Here is a 20,958-nt window from a genome sequence, read left to right on the forward strand (position 1 = left end):
CGCTGTACTAGTATTCAAGTTTCATTTAGGTGAGTGTTCCATTTAGTTCCATGTTATTAGAAAGGAATGGTTGCACAGAGAAGGAACATTCTGCAGAGGCACAATATTTTGTTTAAAAAAGAGACCATGTACTTTTTATTGAAAAAACAGTATTAGACATTTTCTGAATGCAACATTTAAAACCGACAATAATAGGTGGTCTATTTTATGAGTAAAAAAAATATAAAAAAAGATCAAGACGTTAAAGCACACTAGCATTTTATTCACAACAATTTAATTACACATCCCTGAAGCTGAACTACTAATGAGTAGTCAGCACTCATACTTATACTCATTATAAACAAAATGAAACGTTTACTTAAAATATAAATAAAATATTTTAAATACTTAAAAGAAAATTTTGAGTACATCAGTTTCATAACTGTTTTAAATAGCTTATACATATCTTGAAAAATATATCTACAAACATTTACACTTAAAAATATTTAAATATTGCTCAAAACAACGTATACTGTAGTTCTCAGAAAGTAGACTTAATGGTGAATAATATGAGAAGTTCTGGGAAATGTTCTATGTAGTGTTATTGGATTACTTAAAGTATAAATATATTTACAAATACTTAAATACATTAAAAACCTGCGTAAAATTGAGGATTAAAACGGCTAACAAGTTTACTCTTGTTACTGTCTGCAGATGAGCTCGGCTTAGTATAGTCATATATCACGCGGGATTTTCTGTAGTGACCATCTGTGCAGTAACTAGCCCGGTGTATATTCCGTTCATGGCCATCAACTCCTGGTGTGTGCCATGCTCTGCTACGCGCCCATGGTCAATGACACAGATCACGTCTGCATTCTTGACGGTGGAGAGGCGATGTGCGATCATGATCACTGTACGACCCTCACTAGCAGCGTCCAAGGCGTCCTGGACAACCTACAAAGAAGATGTGTCAGGGATATTAACATCTACAGTGATACATCCTTTTTTACATGTTCCAAGTTAACAAGAACTGTGTTTTGTGTACTGTGCCCATGATGGCCATCCACGCTCTTTGTACAGTGTAGGTCATGATCTTTCCACGCTCTCTACATCGTAGGCCATGACCTTTCCACGCTCTCTGTACAGTGTAGGCCATGACCTTTCCACGCTTTCTGTACAGTGTAGGCCATGATCTTTCCACGCTTTCTGTACAGTGTAGGCCATGATCTTTCCACGCTCTCTGTACAGTGTAGGCCATGACCTTTCCACGCTTTCTGTACAGTGTAGGCCATGATCTTTCCACGCTCTCTGTACAGTGTAGGCCATGACCTTTAAACGCTCTCTGTACAGTGTAGGCCATGACCTTTCCTACTTGCTCTCTGTGTAAGGTGTGGACATGACTTTACGTCTTCACTCTCTGTGTACAGTGTGGACATGACCTTACTATCTTGCCCTCTGTACAGCGTGGTGATGCCCTAACCTTCTCGCTATCACCCTCTGGTCTCGGTGCCCAGTGTGACCATGACCTTACCTTCTTGCTCTCTGTGCCCAGTGTGGCCATGACCTTACCTGCTTGCTCTCTGGGTACAGTGTGGCCATGACCTTTCCTGCTTGCTCTCTGGGTACAGTGTTGACATGACCTTACTATCTTACTCTCTGTGCCCAGTGTGGACATGTCCTTACCTTCTCGCTTTCAGTGTCCAGTGCTGATGTGGCTTCGTCCAGAAGTAGTATAGGCGGGTTCTTGACCAGCGCACGCGCAATAGCGATTCTCTGTTTTTGACCACCAGAGAGCAGTGTGCCTTTGTCTCCAACTTCTGTCTCGTAGCCCTGAATGTACAAAATATCCTAATAAAAATGAATGTCCGGCAAAGCGGCATGCCACGTTGTCGCAAGAACCCTTGCAACGGACTCGTATGGAGGTCAACAAAAATACGGCAACCACACGTATAAAGCGTCCGCTACAAGAAGGTTAAATTTCTTTGTCAAAAAACAATAAAGGTGCACACTTCACCGCACTTCCCGGGATTTTATGTCCTTTTTTTAAACCCAAGGATGTGTGAAGAAATGATAACACCTGAAAAACTCCATCTGTTATCATCTTGAGGAATCAACTGCCAAATAAGATACGTACGTGCACGATGTGAAAAAAAAAATACCTTAGGCAGTCCACTGATAAAGTCGTGAATATTGGCGGCCCTGGCTGCAGTCTCTATCTCCTTCATGGATACCTCACGGCTGTTATCTCCATACGCGATGTTCTGCGCGATGCTGTACCCGAACAGGACCGGTTCTTGCGACACAATGCCGATTTTGGAGCGAAGCCACTTGATGTTCAGCTGGCGAACGTCCCTATTATCAACAGCCTAAAACACATGGTCAATATCAATTGAAACATTGAACAATCAAAGTAAAACATTACCGGTAAACATGGGCCAACATTGGCGAACATCAAACACCAGTTGAAAAAAAAAATCATGTATGTCAATGAAATTAAGCTTGCCGTGTGACACACACCTCAAGTTCAGCACTCTGGTAGGTGTATATCCCCAATGCCAACATCAAACAGAGTTGCCTACAACACAGTCTATTGTACTAATGAAATCTTGTACCGTAGGCTACACACACCGGGTAAACGTCAAGCACATAAAGTAAATAAACGGTGGTGTTTAATTGAGGGACTTCCCAGACCAGACGTGCGAGTTGCTGTCAGAATCTCATAATTACGGTTTTTATTGCACGATAGGCACAGAAAAAATACAAACGTTGAAGGGTGATTTTAAGGATGGACATATCTTATTCTTACCACTTTGCCCTCCTCGGGATCATAAAAGCGCTCTAACAGCGAGACGGTCGTGCTCTTTCCACAGCCACTGGGACCGACAAGAGCTAGCGTCTGTCCTTGCTTCACCTCCAGGCTTAAGCCACGCAGCACCTTCACGTCTGGGCGGGCAGGGTATCGGAACCGAAGACTTCTCATTTGCAATGTTCCCTGAACTGTGGACTGAAGGAAAAGATAGAGATTCGGCGCATGGTCATCATAGTGGGTGCGGTAATGCATCCTTCTCACTTGTCGTGCATTTCTAATTCTTCCGGTGAGTTAGCCAGACGCGGTGGCGGCGAAGGGAGGTGTTGACAAGGAATAGGGTCCGGTGAGTTGAGCCAGAGGCGGTGTAGGCAAGTTTTTTTGTTTTGTTTTTTAGCTTTAAAAACAGTTTCAAAACAACGAAACTGACCGTGGAAGCTTTACAGCAGGACCAATTACGTAATTAGTAATTATTTAAAAACAGACCACTACTTACAGGGGTAAGGCCCTCGTCGGATGCGCTATCAATGACTGGGATGCGGTCAACAAGCTTGAAGATCCTGGCACCTGCCACTTTGGCCTTGAGATAGTCAGGCGAGAAGGCGAAAAGCTCTCCAGCAACCATTCCGGCAATCATGATGCACATGACCACCCTGACGAAAAGAAGAATTCTCATTAGCTTTAGAAGTACCATTACAGCCATGGCGATTTCTCTTTGGACTTTATAGTTACGATTATGAAACTTCGGACAATGTCATTAGATCTTTATTTATGATTTCAATATTTGTCGATTGGAATGTAGTACCCTCTGATCTTTCATAGAATTAAAGTTTCAGTCAAAAGCTGAAGTCTGTTGAGATCAAATAATTCAAAGAACTCAACAAACAAATGAAATATTCATATCAGGCAATACCGTAGAGTCCAGATTATGTCTATAAGACTGTGCCCTTACTTCATAACTTCCTCCATGGTCATCTCTTTTTCGACCATCAGATGTGCACCGTACCGGAAACACGCGGCGAAACAGAAGTACATGATCGCTTCCGTCACGCCATACCCGGCACCAAATAAATGTGCACGGACGACGGCAGCCCTAGAAGGTAACAAGGATGATACATTAGTCTTTCTAATCTAGTCAATCTATCTCCTTTCTATGAGGCTAGACGTATCTCTCACCTATGAGGCCTGACTAGTGTCTGGGCGTATCTTTCGAAGAATGTTTTCTCCCTTCCCAGTATAGCGATCGTTCGCACGTTCTCAAAAGCTTCTACAGCAACCTAAAATATAAGGAGAGCAGTGATGGTGAATATGTTGTGCAACAGAGCAAGCTACGATGTTTTGTCGTTGGACTTACGATATGCTACCACGAGAGTTGTAATGTGCTATGACTTTATGGCACTCTTTATGGTGCCGCTGTTGCTACCGTAACAGTAACAGTATACTGGTAAATAAGATCACGACAAGACGGTAGAACAAACCTTCCCCGACTCTATGTAGTCGTTTTGACCTCCAGTATCTCCAGTGTACCCCTTGATCTCTAGAACGCCACCGATAGCAAGAAATGGTACAAAGGCGATCACAACGAGAGTCAGCTTCCAGCCGTTGATGAAGGCGTAGATAGCGGAAGCTATAACTGTTGAGATGCCAGTTGCGATGGTCCCTAAACGAGAGCCGGCAGCCTGGCGGATAGCAAAATAACGATTTGCAATGTGACGTAGTATTCGTAAAAATACAAGTTTCAAGTATAAAAGGCCCGTAGTTTGTAAGTAACAGAGAACTTGAAGTCTAGTGGATAGCAAAAATGATCGGTTAGTAGGGCGTCGTATTCGGAAGAATGTTGCATTAGTAAAGGTATTCGTTCCAAGAGCCTGTTAATAAAAGATAGCTTGCACTTAATCGCAAAAGTGACTAATAAACTCCTTAATAGTATGCCTTAAGAGGCTGAGTTCTAATGGTTCTGGGTGTAAAGGTCCCATTATGCTATCCACGTATCCGGCTTATTGAAGACTACACAACACTTGACTTTTGCTTTACTATACCCCTTTGACATCAGACGTATGGGTCGCCAGCGCTGTCGTGAGAGCCCCTGTAGAATGCAACGGGTCGTCAAAGAAGGCTATCTCCTGTAAAACGATGATAAAAATCTTGTTTTGGATGATTTTCTGCGCAATTGTCGGGGATAAGCCCACGGTACATACCTGACGCAGTAATGCTTTCAAGGACATGCGCCTAAGCCTAACAGTAAGCGCTTCGCCAGACAATGCAAACATGTAATTCTGAAAGCAAAATATATCTCAATTAGCACATAGGGCATAAAACTGTTTTGTGTTTTGTATCTCACAGAACATTTATGGATTTTTATTTTCTAGTATTTTCTAGGAACTGGCTTTAATTTTACCTGAAAAAGCTGAGTAAAAAAACTGATTCCTCCCATTGCCAGAAACATTAGCGCCCAAAATGTCGCTTCTTCCTTCGCCTTGTCCTTCTGGTCGGTTATGGTGAATACCTTAAATAAAAGAAAAAAACAGACGTCATATCTGGATTCATAGGTGACCTCAGACGAAGCGTATACTTACGGTAAGTATTTCACCGAGACAAAGCGCGAATCCGAGAGGCAGGAATCCATTTGCCATGGCGGACAGGGCACCAATCGCGATGAAAACCCACTCTGGAGAGTTTAGTTTCAGGATGCGTAAGAAGGGTGCTGGCTCCACTTCTTCCTCTACAATCTTCTCTTTTCCCTGTGGAGAAAAATCGGAGAAAATAATGAAACAGTTTACAGGTAAGTTGTATGCTCCAAGTCGCTTTTTTAGATTTTGCGTAATCGCGATCTAGTGGGTATTTGCACGGTTTCGATTTTAATAAGCATATTGCCGCGAAAAATAATGACGTTGATTTCTTCCTTTCCAATTTCAAAGAGCACGAACAAAGGACTTTGGAAATGTCTAGCTAACAATTTTTCATGGGATGGCGACAGACTTCGACAGAAAGGGAAGAACTAATGTGCAAAGTTTGTGTCTGAAGCTAAAGTTGATTATAATGATGTTGGCAAAGCAGATCAGACTCGTACCCAGTCGCCAAAATGAGAAGAAACTAAGAAGGAATAAGGGAAACATAATCCCTTCTAAGTTTCTTCTCATTTTGGCGACTGGGTACGAGTTTGAAGCAGATGACGTCCGTGCTACTAAATGCAGTCTACGAGGGATACAACTGACTTTTGAAATTAGAGTCAATTGTCCGAAGTTAGGCGTATTTAGGAAAATAAAACTTAACAGTACTTTTCCTAAAAAAAATTGAGAATTACGTGAAATCTCTCCCAACTGACCTTCTCACCGTGGCTAGTAGTCCGGCGCAGTGCAGAAGAAATCCTTTGAGACGCTCGAAGGGATACTCTGCGGTCGAGATGACTCGGCGTATCATCGCTATTGATGGACATACTGCGCACAAACTTGATCGCTGCAGTGGTCTCTAAAATATCGACAGCATCACACCATTTAGCATTTTTGAGATTTTGAATATCCCGCATCTGACATAAAAATGCTCAAGTTACATCTCTCACCTTTGGTTTTAACATCATCAACGTCTTCTGCAGCCTCGTCTCCCTCTTCTTCAAATGCCTAAAGTAAAAGGACCATACATGTATATTAATGTCAAACTCAAGACAAGACTCAAAGACATCCCGTGGGTCTCTAAAATATCGTGGGCCTTGACCTAAAACCAAGAATTGTGGGCCTTGACCTAAAACCCAAGTGTTGGCACTGCCAAACGTAAATTATCGTTAAGCCCATAGGAAACAGCGTCATTATAAGCCTCTGTTCTTGCGCTGTTTCACATTTATCACGTTTCATAAAGTTTTCATAGAGTTAAAAAGTGTGGGTCCGGTGTGTGCCTTGTCTGACACCTCTACAGTCAGAGAAACAAGCCAACAAAAATTAATTTTATAGATGACATTTTGACATTCTAACCACCCCTATGCAGAGAATTTAGCCTTTGTACAAAATCCACTTCAAGGGAAACTCATAAGAACGCGCATTTTGATTGATTTACCTGTAAGGTGACAAGTTGTCGGTAGACGCCATCAGTGGCCATCAACTCGGCATGGGAGCCCGTCTCCACCACCACCCCATTATGAATGGCAGCGATCATGTCTGCATTCCGCACAGTGGATAAGCGATGGGCGATCACCAGGGTAGTACGACCCTCACGCGCCTATTAACACAGCAGACGCAAGTAATCGCACTGAGCAAATAATCGCACTGGTCAGCATAGCCTCGGCCTGGTCACTTGTCTGGACTGACCTTGTCTAAGACTTTCTGGACTGAACTTGTCTAAGACTGTCTGGACTGACCTTGTCCAAGACTGTCTGGACTGACCTTAGACTGTCGGGACTGACATTGTCTAAGACTGTCTGGACTGACCTTAGACTGTCGGGGCTGACATTGTCTAAGACTGTCTGGACTGACCTTGTCTAAGACTGTCTGGACTGACCTTGTCTTAGACTGTCTGGACTTGTCTAAGACTGTCTGGACTGGCCTTGTCTAAGACTGTCTGGACTGGCCTTGTCTAAGACTGTCTAGACTGGACTTGTCTAAGACTGTCTGGACTGGACTTGTCTAAGACTGTCTGGACTGGCCTTGTCTAAGACTGTCTGGACTGACCTTGTCTAAGACTGTCTGGACTGGCCTTGTCTAAGACTGTCTGGACTGGCCTTGTCTAAGACTGTCTAGACTGGCCTTGTCTAAGACTGTCTAGACTGGACTTGTCTAAGACTGTCTGGACTGGCCTTGTCTTAGACTGTCTGGACTGGCCTTGTCTAAGACTGTCTGGACTGGACTTGTCTAAGACTGTCTGGACTTGTCTAAGACTGTCTGGACTTGTCTAAGACTGTCTGGACTGGCCTTGTCTAAGACTGTCTGGACTGACCTTGTCTAAGACTGTCTGGACTGACCTTGTCTAAGACTGTCTGGACTGGCCTTGTCTAAGACTGTCTGGACTGACCTTGTCTAAGACTGTCTGGACTGACCTTGTCTAAGACTGTCTGGACTGACCTTGTCTAATGCTGCCTGGACTACCCGCTCACTCTCAGTGTCCAGGGCTGAAGTTGCCTCATCTAGGATCAAGATGCGGGGATTGCGCACCAAGGCACGTGCAATGGCTACACGCTGTTTCTGTCCCCCACTGAGCTGAGATCCTTGCTCACCAACCACTGTCTCGTAACCCTGTGGAAGGACAAAAAAATAACCATGTTATCGTATCGGAGTGATCAACCTAACCTGCCTAAAAGGCTCTAAGAAAGACTAGGGGGAGTGGGAAATAAGGATTGAGACAAAGAAGATATATATATTTTTATTTTTGTTTTAAATTAAGTCACCTTTGGTAGTTTAGTGATGAAGTCGTGGGCGTTAGCCATTTTCGCTGCTTGTTCTATTTCTGCCTGAGTGACACCGTCCTGACCATAGCGAATGTTCTCTGCAATAGTAGTCGCAAATAGGGCAGGCTCCTGACTGACTACTCCGATGCGCTGTCTCAGCCAATGCAGGTTAAGTGACCGGATATCTGTACCGTCCAAGCAGACCTGAGAGACATGGGTAATACATCCTGTGATATCTAAATTTCACAATTGTTAATCACTCTCATTCTCTCTGTGTGTGTTCTCCCATTGGTTACGGACTCATGGATTCCAACAACATGTTGGTTTTCATTGCATGTTTCATGCCTCAGTAAAAATAGAGTGGTTTTGTTGACAATTCAAGCATTAGGCCTTTGTCATTTTCTCAAACGAAGGGCTAAACCTCGAAACGTCAGCAAAACCATTCTATTCTCACAGAGGCGTAACACATACCATTTAAACATTTTATTAATTTATTCGCCACCTAGTTATTCTACAGCTTGTCTTTTGTTTTTCTAGTCATACAGCTCTTATTGTCATCTTGTGGAAACCAGCTTTGATTCTTCAGTCATTGACACACCAAAATACTATCAAAATCAAACTGAGAGAGAAGATACAAAAACATGACAAAAATATGCAATATTGGTAAATGTGATCTAAAATGCATGATGTGTTTTGCAATAATCCTAAGGATAAGCAGGCAGAGAAGTAATGTAGACATTTTTTAAAGTAAGCTGGAAGTTTTGATATGGCTTTTGAACAGGGCTTTTATGGAATTACGCGGAAAAGACCTCAAAATTATGCGATTTTTTTGGCTAAACTAAGCGGAATTGCACAGTAATGCTTTTTAATTAAAATTTTCGCGATTCATTACTGAATTACGCGCTAATTACACGGAATATCAACTATAACGTCAAACTACATTTTGTACAGAAGGAAAACACGAAATAACTTGAAGCTCCGCTCGTCTGGCTGAGCATCACTGGACGAGAGAAGTCTGGAGATCCTGGTACCCAGGGAAAGGCCTTCGCAGCTTAATAGCAAAAGAATGCCTATCATTTTATTTGTTGTTTTCAAAATTCAGTTCGAAATACCGCACTCTTACGAAGAATATTTGTCTTTTTTACGAGGGTAAGAAACCTAAAAGAACACATCAGCTGTGCAATTAAATGATCTGTCTTTCAAAATTAAGCCAAATTAAGCGTTTTGTGGATTACGCAGAAAAAGCCAAATTATGCGCTTCCGCACAAGCGCATAATTCCAGAAGCTCTGTTTGAACATATGATATGCTTTTTGACGGTTAAACATTTCATGAAACGTTTACTTACAGATCCATTTTCTGGGTCATAGAATCGCTGAATAAGCTTGATAACAGTGCTTTTGCCACAGCCACTCTCGCCAACCAGTGCAACAGTCTGACCACTTCTCACAGTCAGACTCAAACCATTCAGCACCTGTATGGGCAACATGGTGTCAAGTATTATATTGTGCAGTACCTAGCCAACTACTATTGACACAACCATCAAACCCAATGCTATGAAAACTCAAACTATTCAGCATTTGTATGGGAAAAGTGAAATACTTTACCAAACCAAACTATCAAGTATGCCAAGCCATTTTTCTCAGAGATATTCAAAATGGCAAAGACAACATGATGGAAAATCACAATCAATTTGTTAAAGCTGCATTGTCACAAGTTAAACTTTTGGAGGTCCAACGGAAACCTCAACTGTTAAAAGACAATAGGATGAATGTAGTAAAATTTTATTAGAATCCGCACTATTTAACAGGCCATCTGCTAAGGTAAATTATCAATCAAAAAAAACTTCCAATTGACACTTTGCTTTCACAATTTTGAAATATTTTTTACATTTTCCATTAAAATCAACAGAGATTGTTAGGTAATCGACTGGAAGTATACTGGTGACAATGCGGCTTTAATCTGCTTAAATAATATTGAGAATACATGATTACCTTGACCTCATTTCGAGAAGGGTAGTAGAAATGAATATCATTAAATGTGACATCACCCGTCACATTACCAGGCTTGGCTCCCGCCTCAGAGCTGCTGTCAATGGGTGGAACTCTATCGATGATAGCAAAGAGCTCATGTGCTGCACCCCTGGCAGTGGCTATAGCCTCAATGTTTGGTCCTGCCTGTCCAAGCTGGGTGGCACCAATCATTACAGCAAAGAATACCTAGGAAGAGATGCATCACATAAATGACATACTGTAGCACTCACATAGATGAAATACAGAGTACTGTAGTATTATTCTTTACAATAACCTAAAAACACATGATCTGATTCGCTATCTAAGATAATCACAACATTATTTACAAATGGGATAATGAATGGGTGAGCAAAGTGGACACAAAGTGGCATAGCGTGTATTGTCTTTTTATCCACGAACGGCCCATCGAGCGTCGCTATCACTATCACGAATATTTTCAAATTAAAACGAAAGATCCTCGCCACTCAAATGGCAAAACGGGGACAAACAGACGATAAAAAGGTATGGTTGGAAAGTTAAATATGTGTGCTATGATTCTGCGAGTTTTTTTTTTTGCCGTGAAAGTCTGGATTTCCAAAGGATTGGTGGATTTGTTGAGCACTTTGGAATTTTGCAGTTGTCGGAGTTTGCAACCTTGTCTATTTTATATACAGAAGGCGACAGGAAAAATTTTCAGTGGCTAAAACAGCTTAGAATGGCAAATAATGGCGGGTTTGAGTAGCAGCAACGTCATGCTACTGTTTTATTTTCAAATCAGAATATTTATTTCAATGAAATTTGTTCACTCATACTAACTCTGTAATAAACCTACACTCGCCGTGAGCCTGAGCTACCTGTGAGTTCAGCGGCATGAAACATTCATGATGATGCAATAAAATTCTAAAAAGATAATTGATATGAGTAGATGCAGGACACTCACCACAAACAAATCACCACTATTAAGATTACCATCTACAACAAGAACTGCACCACCATACCTTTGAGAGAAAAACAGTTGAAATTATTTTCAGGTCTTAAGGTGTGACAACAATATTTAAGATGCTTTAGCTCACCAAAATGCCAATGCATAACTGCCAAACATGATGATGTAGAAAAAGCCAAAACCGAGGCCAGATGCTAGACCTTTTCTGGTCCCAAATGACCTGGCTTCATCAAGAAAGGAGTCATATCTACAGAGCAAAACCAATAAAAACCAATAAACCACATTTATAAAGACCAGAAAACCATCTCTGAGACAACTTGGGGTGCTGGAAAAATGTATAGGCTCCTGCCTATATATCAAAACTCCTTCCACCCCCTGTACCATTTGGCTTAGCAAGGTAGTCCAGTTGTTAGGTGTCCCTCTGTAGTGGCTGTGCCTCTTACAGGACATTGGTGGCTGCCTGAGGTTCTATGCCCTTTCTACAGTACTAACCCATACCTGATGTACTCCTTCCCTTCTCCACCAAATGCTGCCACTGTGCGTATAGATGAGAGAACTTCCTCAGCCGCCTGAGGTTCTATGCCCTTTCTACAGTACTAACCCATACCTGATGTACTCCTTCCCTTCTCCACCAAATGCTGCCACTGTGCGTATAGATGAGAGAACTTCCTCAGCCGCCTGAGGTTCTATGCCCTTTCTACAGTACTAACCCATACCTGATGTACTCCTTCCCTTCTCCACCAAATGCTGCCACTGTGCGTATAGATGAGAGAACTTCCTCAGCTACTGCTCCTGCCTTGGCATATGCATTTAGCTCTTTGTTTGTAAAGACAGTCATTACCTAGGACCATAAAAAAATAAGAAGAACATGGTTACGACCATAAACCACTATAAACAACAAACCTGGTCCCTCCCTCTTACCCCGCTTGCTTAGCCAGACCTTATGGAATTACTAGGAAAAAATATTTAAATGTATCAGTCTTTGAATTAAGCAGGGGAAATTATATAACAGAGCTCTATACTCAACAAAGTCAAAATAACAGGCATGCAGATAACAAAGGGTAAGAGGAGCTCTCCGCTGTACATGCCTGTTATTTTCATTAGTCTTGTTGGTTTTGGCTTATATTCTAAAAACAACCCACCTTTCCAATGATCATTCCAGCAATCACCATGAGTGGGGTCAGGGACATCATGACCAATGTAAGCTTCCAGCTGTACACAAAACCAATGACAAACGATGCAATGAAGGTGACGGTGTACTGGATTGCAAGGCCAACCTTGTGGCCAAGCCCCTCCTTCACTTTGCGCACATCCCTGACAGAGATAATCAGATGGCAAGGACAATCAGGAAGATGGAGATGTTGATATATTGTCCCAATACAAGGGAAAAAAGTTTAGGTGTTGGTAATGGTGACCACACACATACAGTGTCTCATATTGAAATGCTAATCACTAAATGGTCCCCTCCACTGCACATGTGTAACTTGTGCCTTGCCACTTTTAATCACTCTTTCACAGCCCTGTGACAGAGTAATTAAAGTGGCAATCGCACTGGGATTACTTACTCTGTTAGCCTGTTGTTTAACTCTCCCAAGTCATAAGTGTCAAACCATCCAATATCCTGACGCAGCACAGCACGGAAAAAGTTGCATTGAATCTTCTTAGCTTGTAAGACTGCAGTATATGTAAACATTCCTGATTGTAGGTACGCCACAAATAGTGTGCCAACAGCTAAATACACATAGTAAAGAGCCAATTCTATCATTTTGTCATTTAGGTCTGAGACTGTTCCTTTCTCAAAATTCACCAAGCTATCAATCAGAGCACCAAAAATGATGAACTGGATTGGTGCTGCAATTCCATGTGCAATAGCTCCAAATATACCAATGATAAGGAGAAATTTGTCTGTTCCACCAGCATACCGGAACTGTGAAAAAAAAAGATGTTTGCAATAAGAAGTGAATTCTAACTTGGAACAGCAAGAATTTTTAGCTTTTAAACAGGTTTTGTCACAAAACTTTGCCAAAGCACCTTACTCAAAAACCTATTAAAATGCCTATCAATTGGCAACTTTCAGCCATTTTAATTGCAATAAGATGTTTGCCTAGATAATTCTAACTGATCTATTTTACTTAAATTATAGCCTTCAAAAAGTATTCAGCAATTCACTCTATGAATCCTTACCAGTTGCGTAAGAGGAACTTGAACGATTTTCTCCTTTTTCTCCTCTTTTGCACTTTCTTTCTTTTTATCTTTGTTACTCCCATCACTGCAATGGAAAAATGGTTTCAAAATGATTTAATTTAATTTTTTTTCTTAGAGCCCACACTAAAGTATCGAAATTATTGGGCTTTTCGCTCGTTGACAAACATTTTGCGTGGGCAGTGATGTTTTGGTCTTATTTGCATAAAAATTTAAACACATACATAAATGCTGATCAAAGAAACAAGGCAAACAAACATACTTCTTATAAGTAAGTAAGTTATAATTTCTATTTCGTATTAGTGTCGAACCATGCAACAGTTACCCAGAAGTTGAAGACCTCCCGTTGATGTTTTCTGTCTCGGTTTCTAATCCCTTATTGACAGCAACTGTCATAGTCTGCTCTGCGTTTGGTGAGTCTTCCATGTTCAGTTCGTGTTATGAATTTTCCGGTTTACAGCCGCCATCATCACAGAAAAAGTTTATACTTAAGCTTATATCTGATTGCAACTGTGAAGACTTGTATGAATTTTTTACACGTTGAACGCCTGAACAACTCTCAAGTAATACGTTTACGTAGAATCATGTGATAAACACACTCGAAAACGTGCCTGTATGTCAAATTATACTTCGCTTCAAAAAGGGTGAAACGCGGGGGAGAAAAATACAAGGAAGACCAAGCTGATGACACTCGCTCTGTTTTGGTTTGGAAAACGGTTGTTACCAAGTACCAGGTAGCCTGGCCTTATTATATAACACCTCGTTCGGTTGGTCTTCCTGTGATATTGTAACACAGTAATCCCGAAAAAACAGCATAGAATTCCCAGTAAAGTAAATATTAGAAGGATAATCGAACCAGCCGCGTAGGGGTGGGCGCTAGAGGCTCAAAAGGCTATTTTCGAAAGTTTTGCTGAAGCCAAAAAGGTAACCCGAAAGGTCTCGGGTGACTGCGAGGTCATGTGAATTTCGGGCCCAAGAAGTTCGTGAAAGATCAAAATCTATAAATCTATAAAGAGGATCATCCTTCACATGAATCTTTGTAGTAAAAAACGATGTTTGACCATATTTCAACACATTAAGATACAATAAATTTTATAGGAATTAGCAAGCTTTTTAAATTTAAGGAATAAAACGTGTTCGGGCCCGAGAATTATCGGGTGTTTCGAGAAACGAGCCCCTCGTTAAAGAGAAATAGACCATAATTCCAGACAACGCTGAAACGTCGTATAGCAGCTATAAAAGCTTTATGGCTAGGCTGGTGATTTCGGCCCAAGCACCGCTATCCAGCGAACTGTACAAAACAAAGGAACCTGAGGTCTGGATCCCAGGCCTGTCTTATACTGTTACGCCATGCACAGTTCGCCCAGATGGATTAAAAATGATCGGGGTCTTTTTCACGCTTGTGTCTTTTGGGAATCATCGTGTTGCTATAGAAGTGTAGTAATTTTGCCGTGACCTATGTATAATATATTGCCGCCTTTAGCCTTTTGTTCTTCTGTGATAGTCGAGCACATACATATAACATATTTCGTGCTCAGATATAAGAAAAGTAAACAATGTAACAAAGTAACAATGCTGAAATGTGAAGGTGGTTCAGAATTGAAAAATGACAACAAAGAAATCAAAAGAAAAATAGAAATATATCAGAGAAAAAAAAGGAAAAAGAGGAAAGAAGTTGAAAAAAATCTGAAATATATTAAAGTAAAAAGGGGTGGGGCAGGGCAAAAAAAAAAAAAGAAAAAAAAGGGTTACGGCAAAATAATAGGTAGTGGCTAACTCGGGAGCTATGCTGGCTCGGCCACTCTATTCTTTTCTGTTTCTTTATTATCTTTATTATCATAACTATTATCTGAAAATATGTTATTAGAAAAAATAGTGCGCAATAAAATGAATCTTGACGTAAATTTACCGCGAAGTGTGCAAGCGGGCAGGCGGGCAAGTGTGCAGGCGGGCAGGCAACAAACTGGTGCCGCGGCACGATGACCACAAAAAAAAACGAAAAGTTATATACGGTGCTATGGTGCTTATCGGCGGCGGCCCAGCTGGGGTTCTATAAGGGGGGCACCGAAAAAAATGTTTTCAATGAAAGGGGGGCTCTGAAATTTTAAGGTGTCTTGAGTAAAAATCTTCCTTCCTCCCCCCTCGGTGTAATTAATGAGCACTCCCTTAGTTCATTGCCTTAGTATCTGCTGGTCGAGTGACACGTCACCATTTGTTCCACCATGAGCTGCTTAAAAAAAATTCAAGATCCCAAAGTTCTCACTTCACCGATTAAAGGAGACAGTTATTGACGAAAATGGGAATGAAATCACTCACTTGTATAACCCAGAAAGCCTTGAAGGTCAAGTCCGAATACAGTCAGGGACTGGGACGAAAACTCCCAGTGATGGAGCAAGAGGAGTATAGATATGTAGCGCTGTTCATGATCGAGTATTCCCCGAACGAGATCTCTCGTCTGATGTGAGCCATGTGGGACGAGAGCTGTCGCCAAGGGACTAACCACCTCACACCCGGTTACAAGCCGCGCGAAGAACGAACTGCTTTCTCCTTCGAGGACGAAGACATTCGAGCGCTCAGGCGCTCCAAGATCAAGACAGCTTGGAAAAGACTCCTTTGGCGCCAAGTTACCGCAAAGAAAAAATGACCACATAGCTGAGCCCAAAAGAGATGGCAACCGATGCGTGTAGCCCAAAACCTAACAATATGTGAACCGATTTTTGCTTTATTTTGCAGTTTTTATCGAAGTAACTACAAAACCAGAACATAATAATTAGACCATGTAATAGGTGACCAAGTTTTCTTGGTTCATTTCTGATAACTATAATTTTAGCTTATAACTAGTAATTTATTAGCGCTACTGTGCTACTTTTGCTTATTGTTTTCGCGATAAATCGGAACAAACAAGATCACATGACAGGTCAAGTTCAAATAACACGTGTCGGTGACAAACAACCTATATATATACGCTCCGAACGCCTTTTGCTCTCCGTATTTGAGTATGGCCTATTATCATGATGTTATACTTGCGTCACACCTAACACCTTTTCCCAGGGGGGATGGGGGTGTCCTCCTAAAAGAATGTCACACATGATCGTCCCATCTCTTAGGGTATAAAAAAGCTATCCCTTTAGGGCCCTCTAGAAAATCTGCTATCCCTTAGGGTCTTTTCGAAAGTCTGCTTAGACACAGACCGTGATTACCCCAATCCTCCCAGCAAAATTGCTTGCGCTCACGTCGAATTAAACACATGACCATCTGAATGCCATTTAGACGACAACCCCGTATTATAGACGCGACCTTGACTGACCCTAACGGCCCTAGCGCCTTACCCTTTTCAACAACGTGTAAAAATTGTGAGCCTCGTTTCCATGTTCCACATGATTTGCAACACACTATCGATTACATATAACATATTCTGTAATTCTGTCAAAAAATATTAAAGATATATATGTTTATATTATATATGTTTTTTATCAAACATTCGTTATATCCTGTACTTACAGTAATATTTATATAATATTTGCTGGATGGAGTGCGATTTGGTATAATTATTGATACCGGTTTTGTAATGGTTTGTAAAAGAAACATGTGTTATATCTGGTAATATCCTGTCCTTACACTTACATTTATATATAATATTTGCTGGTGCTGATGGAGAGTGGTTGTATAATTGATTATTGATTACGAGTGTTTGGTGTGACTGGTGAAGACTAACAATCCGGATCACTGGTCGGGCGGTCGATGATTGTCAATTGGTTAGCCATCACACCCGTAGAGCTCTACTTTCATCGAGATAAAAACGTTCCACGCCTTGACAACAAATCGAACATATCTGACTAGGACAGGCTCTGGAAGATAGACAAGCACCATTGTAACTTGATCCGTGTTTCCCTTGAACTCCTAAAAAATTAACAGGAACATTTTGGCTTAAACAAGAGCCAACTTTTTACTTGACTATTCAGAGAACGTGTATACCGTAAATGACCTAATAAACGCCCCTATCTAAAGAACGCCTCTGATCTAATTAACGCCCCCCTTAGCTTACAAGTTTGCAATGAACGCCCCTCTCTATTAAACGCCCCCTCCCCTCCCCCGCTCCCTTCCCTGCCAGCTTAAAAACAAACGACATAGGAATTCCGGAAATATAAGTGGTAATTTCATGCCATCTTGCTTAATCAACACTGGTAAGCGAGTAGCGTCTTGTTCAATGTATGTAAATTTCAAAATGAGGGTACCGCTCTCTTTCGTTTTGTCCTCGCAGTGTAGAGTCCAGGAATAACAAAGCCTACTTCTCGTTTCCGCATACTTGCACCATTAAATCATTGCATTCCTCGCACGGTAAACGCTTGCTACGCATGCTAAAATTTAAAATGTTTCTGGCTGAGACTAGAACCCTACTGCATTTGGCCAGGACCGTAGCCAGCATGAGGCAAGTGAGGCACTCGCCTCGGTAAAATTTCGAGGTTTAGTGTTTCACAATTGAAAAGTATGAGAAAAAACACCTGCTTTTGTTGGATTTATCATCCAGTGGCTAACTTTGCCTCGGTAAAATTTTGATTTTGGTTGCAGTTGGATTTGTTATAATATTTTCAGAGTTTGTAAAGAACGCCCCTCTCTAATAAACGCCTCCTATCTAATGAACGCCCCCCCTCGGACCATCGAGATTTAATAAGCGCACCGGGCGTTTATTAGGTCATTTACGGTAAGTTCATATTCAAACTGTGCCTACCTTAATGACGCCCCCCTCCAAGCAGAATGACCAAGTAGCATGATCTAGACTATGCTGTATCACATAACGCGTGACCCACTGATTATATTGACCATGAGGACTATTCGGTCTCCCTTGGGTCGCAACTTTGGTGATGGTGTTCTCTGAACCAAGGTCGACTTGTAGCCATTCATCGATGGTATTAGTTCTAGGTGACCAGGACCCGGCACTGCCGCCATCGATCATTTGATTGTTAAGACGCGCTTGCCACGGCTCATGGTTAGCCGCATAATAAGAGGAGGCAGTAATTTGTGAGTTTTGGATGCGTCCATTCTCCATTCCTAACGCGACGGCACAATCTATGCAAAACACAATAAAAATGAAGACATGAATTTAACTATATTTGTTTATTGAGTATTTTAAAAAAAGGAAACGGTTATATCTTTTCTTTCGAATAAGCACGTGTAGCAAGGATGTGCCGAGTGGAGAGGGAGAAACATCATGGAAAAAGTGTAATATTTAGACGATCTTCCAATAAGAAATTATCTAATATTTGTCTAGCTACGTGCCAACCTAAATCACCATTTTAGAACCAATTTATGTGTTTTCTCCGTTGCGAACGTTCTGAATTAGTCACTCGCGATAATTATTTCCTTTATGTCACCTTTCTCACAACGTTTCCCAATAAACCCTGGGGAGCAGGTGCAGTGGAATGCGTATCCATTTGTCTCCTGGCAGGTTCCATTGTTTAGACAAGGCTTGTGATGACACGGATTCTAAGAAATCAAAACTACTGTCGTATCCGTTGTATCGCGACGACGCATTTTCGAAACATCGATTTGTTTTTGTCTTTTGGGATTTTCTGTTCCGTAAGTCAAATTATTCTAAGCTAATCAGATCCTGTCCATCTCTCGCCTAGTGCAGTTGCCTGGCTTTCTGTCGCGACACTGTCTGGTTTTCGTCCAGAGGATAGCAAGGGAAGTGCACAAAGCGAGACTCTGATTGGCTCAGAATGGTTTTACTGACGGAACAGAAAACCAAAACAAATTGTGTTTTGAAAACGAGGGTACAACGGATTCGACAGTGAGGTATTTTAAGTATTTGTAACACTGATTTCTGCATCAAAATGTATTCAAATGATTATAAGCTTCTGTAGGATATAAAATAAAATAAAAAATAAAGAAAACCTCCCTTTTGACAGGACAAAAGTTTGAAAAGTGCGCTGCGGTGCCCTTCATAGTCCTTTCCTCCTCCCCACCTAGCGCGGCCAGAATAAAAAAAAAACGGGAAAAAAAAAAACGGTTAAACGCCTCAAGCAAGCCACCTATAGCCTGGAAACCAGAGGCTCTCAAAGGGATTTGTCTATTGTTTTCGTTTCGACCTCTGTGAACCCGAGTTTTTATTTTCAATCAAAGTGGATAAAATTGTAGAGTGACAAACTGTACTTGATATTACGAATGGGAAACCTAAAAAGAAGGCCTATTGTTTTATCAGAGACTCGGCTGATTTGCATTTTTCAGTAGCAAGCGATTTTGTGTAGGTAAATTTTACCACCTCTGGATGGAAAGGGGTTAATCATCAACTAGGAAAAGGCTGTTAGAATAACTGTTGACTGATAATTGCACACGTTTTTTAAGCAACTACTTCTTTTATTAGCCGAAAATGCTTGAGAATCAGAAAAATAACTGATGACACTGAGGGAAATTGCTCATTTTAGCTGTTAACCGATACCTAGACCTTCCCCAAACCATAAATCCATAGATCCATAGATCGGCTAGCCAGCAAGAAGAGCTGACGATAATCAATAACAGAAAATCAAAATCTTAATGCAAAAATGCAAGCAAGCAAGCAAAGCTGGCACACAAAAAAACAATATTTGCCCACCTGTATCGTGATAAAGTCGTACTTGGGATCGCTGACTTCAATAGCATCTTTTTGCTGCTCAACATCAAGAAGATGACACGAATGCATGCCATCTTTGCCTCTGATCTTGAGGAAGTTGACGGAGTGACACGACTCCAAGAGCCGAGAACACTCGTTGACGCACGCGAAATCATCATAAGCTCGAATCTTCCGATATATCTTGGCATTTAGCCTTTTGCCATTTTGTTTGGACCAGGTGAATGATCTCTGGAGATTACAAACGCAAAAGCCCAACATAGAAACGACAAAAAGCCATATCTTTAAGTACATAATCAAATCTAACGCATCGGGACAAGTGAACCATCGTAACTCATATTTGCGGTTTTAATGAAGCGCAGGAAATAATTAATTTTAAATCTCATTAGATAATTTAATCACTTTGATTTTCTTTTGAAGATGCCTTCGCAATTCATTTTTTTACGTACATGCGACGGTAGATTTCTTTAAAACAACACGGTTGCTTGTGCTAATGATAGAGCATTAGAAGGATAACATTTCTTCTCCTTTTCAAGAAAGCTCCAGTAAAATCTAACAATATTGAATTTATCTTCGGAACCACTAATACATCGCAGGATCTCAGCACGACCCATCTAGCCTGATGATTAAATTCCGTGCTTATCGACATTACATTTTTTATTCTTATGCAAGCAAGCAAGTAAGCAAGCAACGAGCGGGCGGGCGAGTGGATTGGGCAAGTAAGTAATTAAAAGTAAGAAAATAGGAAATAAAAGAGAGACGGAAACCGGATTTACTGAAAAATGCGCATTAGAATTGATTCGCAGATAAAGAAGCCGAAACAAAGCAGAAGCGTTGTCTTTTTAGTTTTAGTGGTTTGATTAAAATTTGTTATATTAAAAAAATGGTGGCTGTTTTTTCTGGGTTTGGACATCTGTATTTCATAAATTTCAGTTATAAATAACACTACTTGAATTTACACACGAAAAAAAAATATAATAAAAAATGAACAAAGGTCATGGCCTTGGCAAGCCAAGAAGTGAGGAAAAACACTGTCACGT

The 20,958-nt window shown here is 41.1% G+C and overlaps 2 protein-coding genes across 4 annotated transcripts; both read right to left on the minus strand.

Moving 5' to 3' along the window:
* Positions 1–241: 241 nt before the first annotated feature.
* On the minus strand, positions 242–14,044 carry LOC5521118 (ATP-dependent translocase ABCB1). Of its 3 annotated transcripts, XM_048723438.1 has the most exons (27): positions 13,637–14,044; positions 13,294–13,378; positions 12,675–13,036; positions 12,252–12,423; positions 11,851–11,950; positions 11,717–11,741; positions 11,240–11,356; positions 11,107–11,164; positions 10,149–10,373; positions 9,503–9,628; positions 8,157–8,360; positions 7,834–8,004; positions 6,833–6,994; positions 6,345–6,402; positions 6,111–6,253; positions 5,362–5,526; positions 5,184–5,291; positions 4,984–5,061; positions 4,825–4,908; positions 4,264–4,464; positions 3,962–4,062; positions 3,738–3,878; positions 3,282–3,438; positions 2,786–2,983; positions 2,139–2,345; positions 1,663–1,809; positions 242–933 (listed from the first exon to the last, which is right to left on the minus strand). In XM_048723438.1, the coding sequence occupies exons 1-27, from the start codon at positions 13,735–13,737 to the stop codon at positions 721–723; spliced, it is 3,909 nt and encodes a 1,302-aa protein (XP_048579395.1). In that variant the 5' UTR covers positions 13,738–14,044; the 3' UTR covers positions 242–720. The 3 variants fall into 3 exon arrangements, with proteins under 3 accessions (XP_048579395.1, XP_048579394.1, XP_048579396.1); XM_048723437.1 differs by lacking the exon at positions 11,717–11,741 and having other exon boundaries at positions 11,826–11,950; XM_048723439.1 differs by lacking the exons at positions 11,717–11,741; positions 11,851–11,950; positions 12,252–12,423; ... (1 more) ...; positions 13,294–13,378; positions 13,637–14,044 and adding an exon at positions 11,608–11,690.
* A 2,150-nt stretch (positions 14,045–16,194) lies between these two features.
* Positions 16,195–20,237, minus strand: LOC5514018 (EGF-like repeat and discoidin I-like domain-containing protein 3). The gene is made up of 4 exons (XM_001634219.3): positions 19,904–20,237; positions 18,684–18,795; positions 18,041–18,378; positions 16,195–17,211 (listed from the first exon to the last, which is right to left on the minus strand). The coding sequence occupies exons 1-4, from the start codon at positions 20,210–20,212 to the stop codon at positions 17,068–17,070; spliced, it is 903 nt and encodes a 300-aa protein (XP_001634269.3). The 5' UTR covers positions 20,213–20,237; the 3' UTR covers positions 16,195–17,067.
* Between the last annotated feature and the right edge of the window lie 721 nt (positions 20,238–20,958).

Source organism: Nematostella vectensis, chromosome 2 (assembly GCF_932526225.1).
Source record: "Nematostella vectensis chromosome 2, jaNemVect1.1, whole genome shotgun sequence".
In the NCBI taxonomy this organism is placed as follows: domain Eukaryota; kingdom Metazoa; phylum Cnidaria; class Anthozoa; order Actiniaria; family Edwardsiidae; genus Nematostella; species Nematostella vectensis.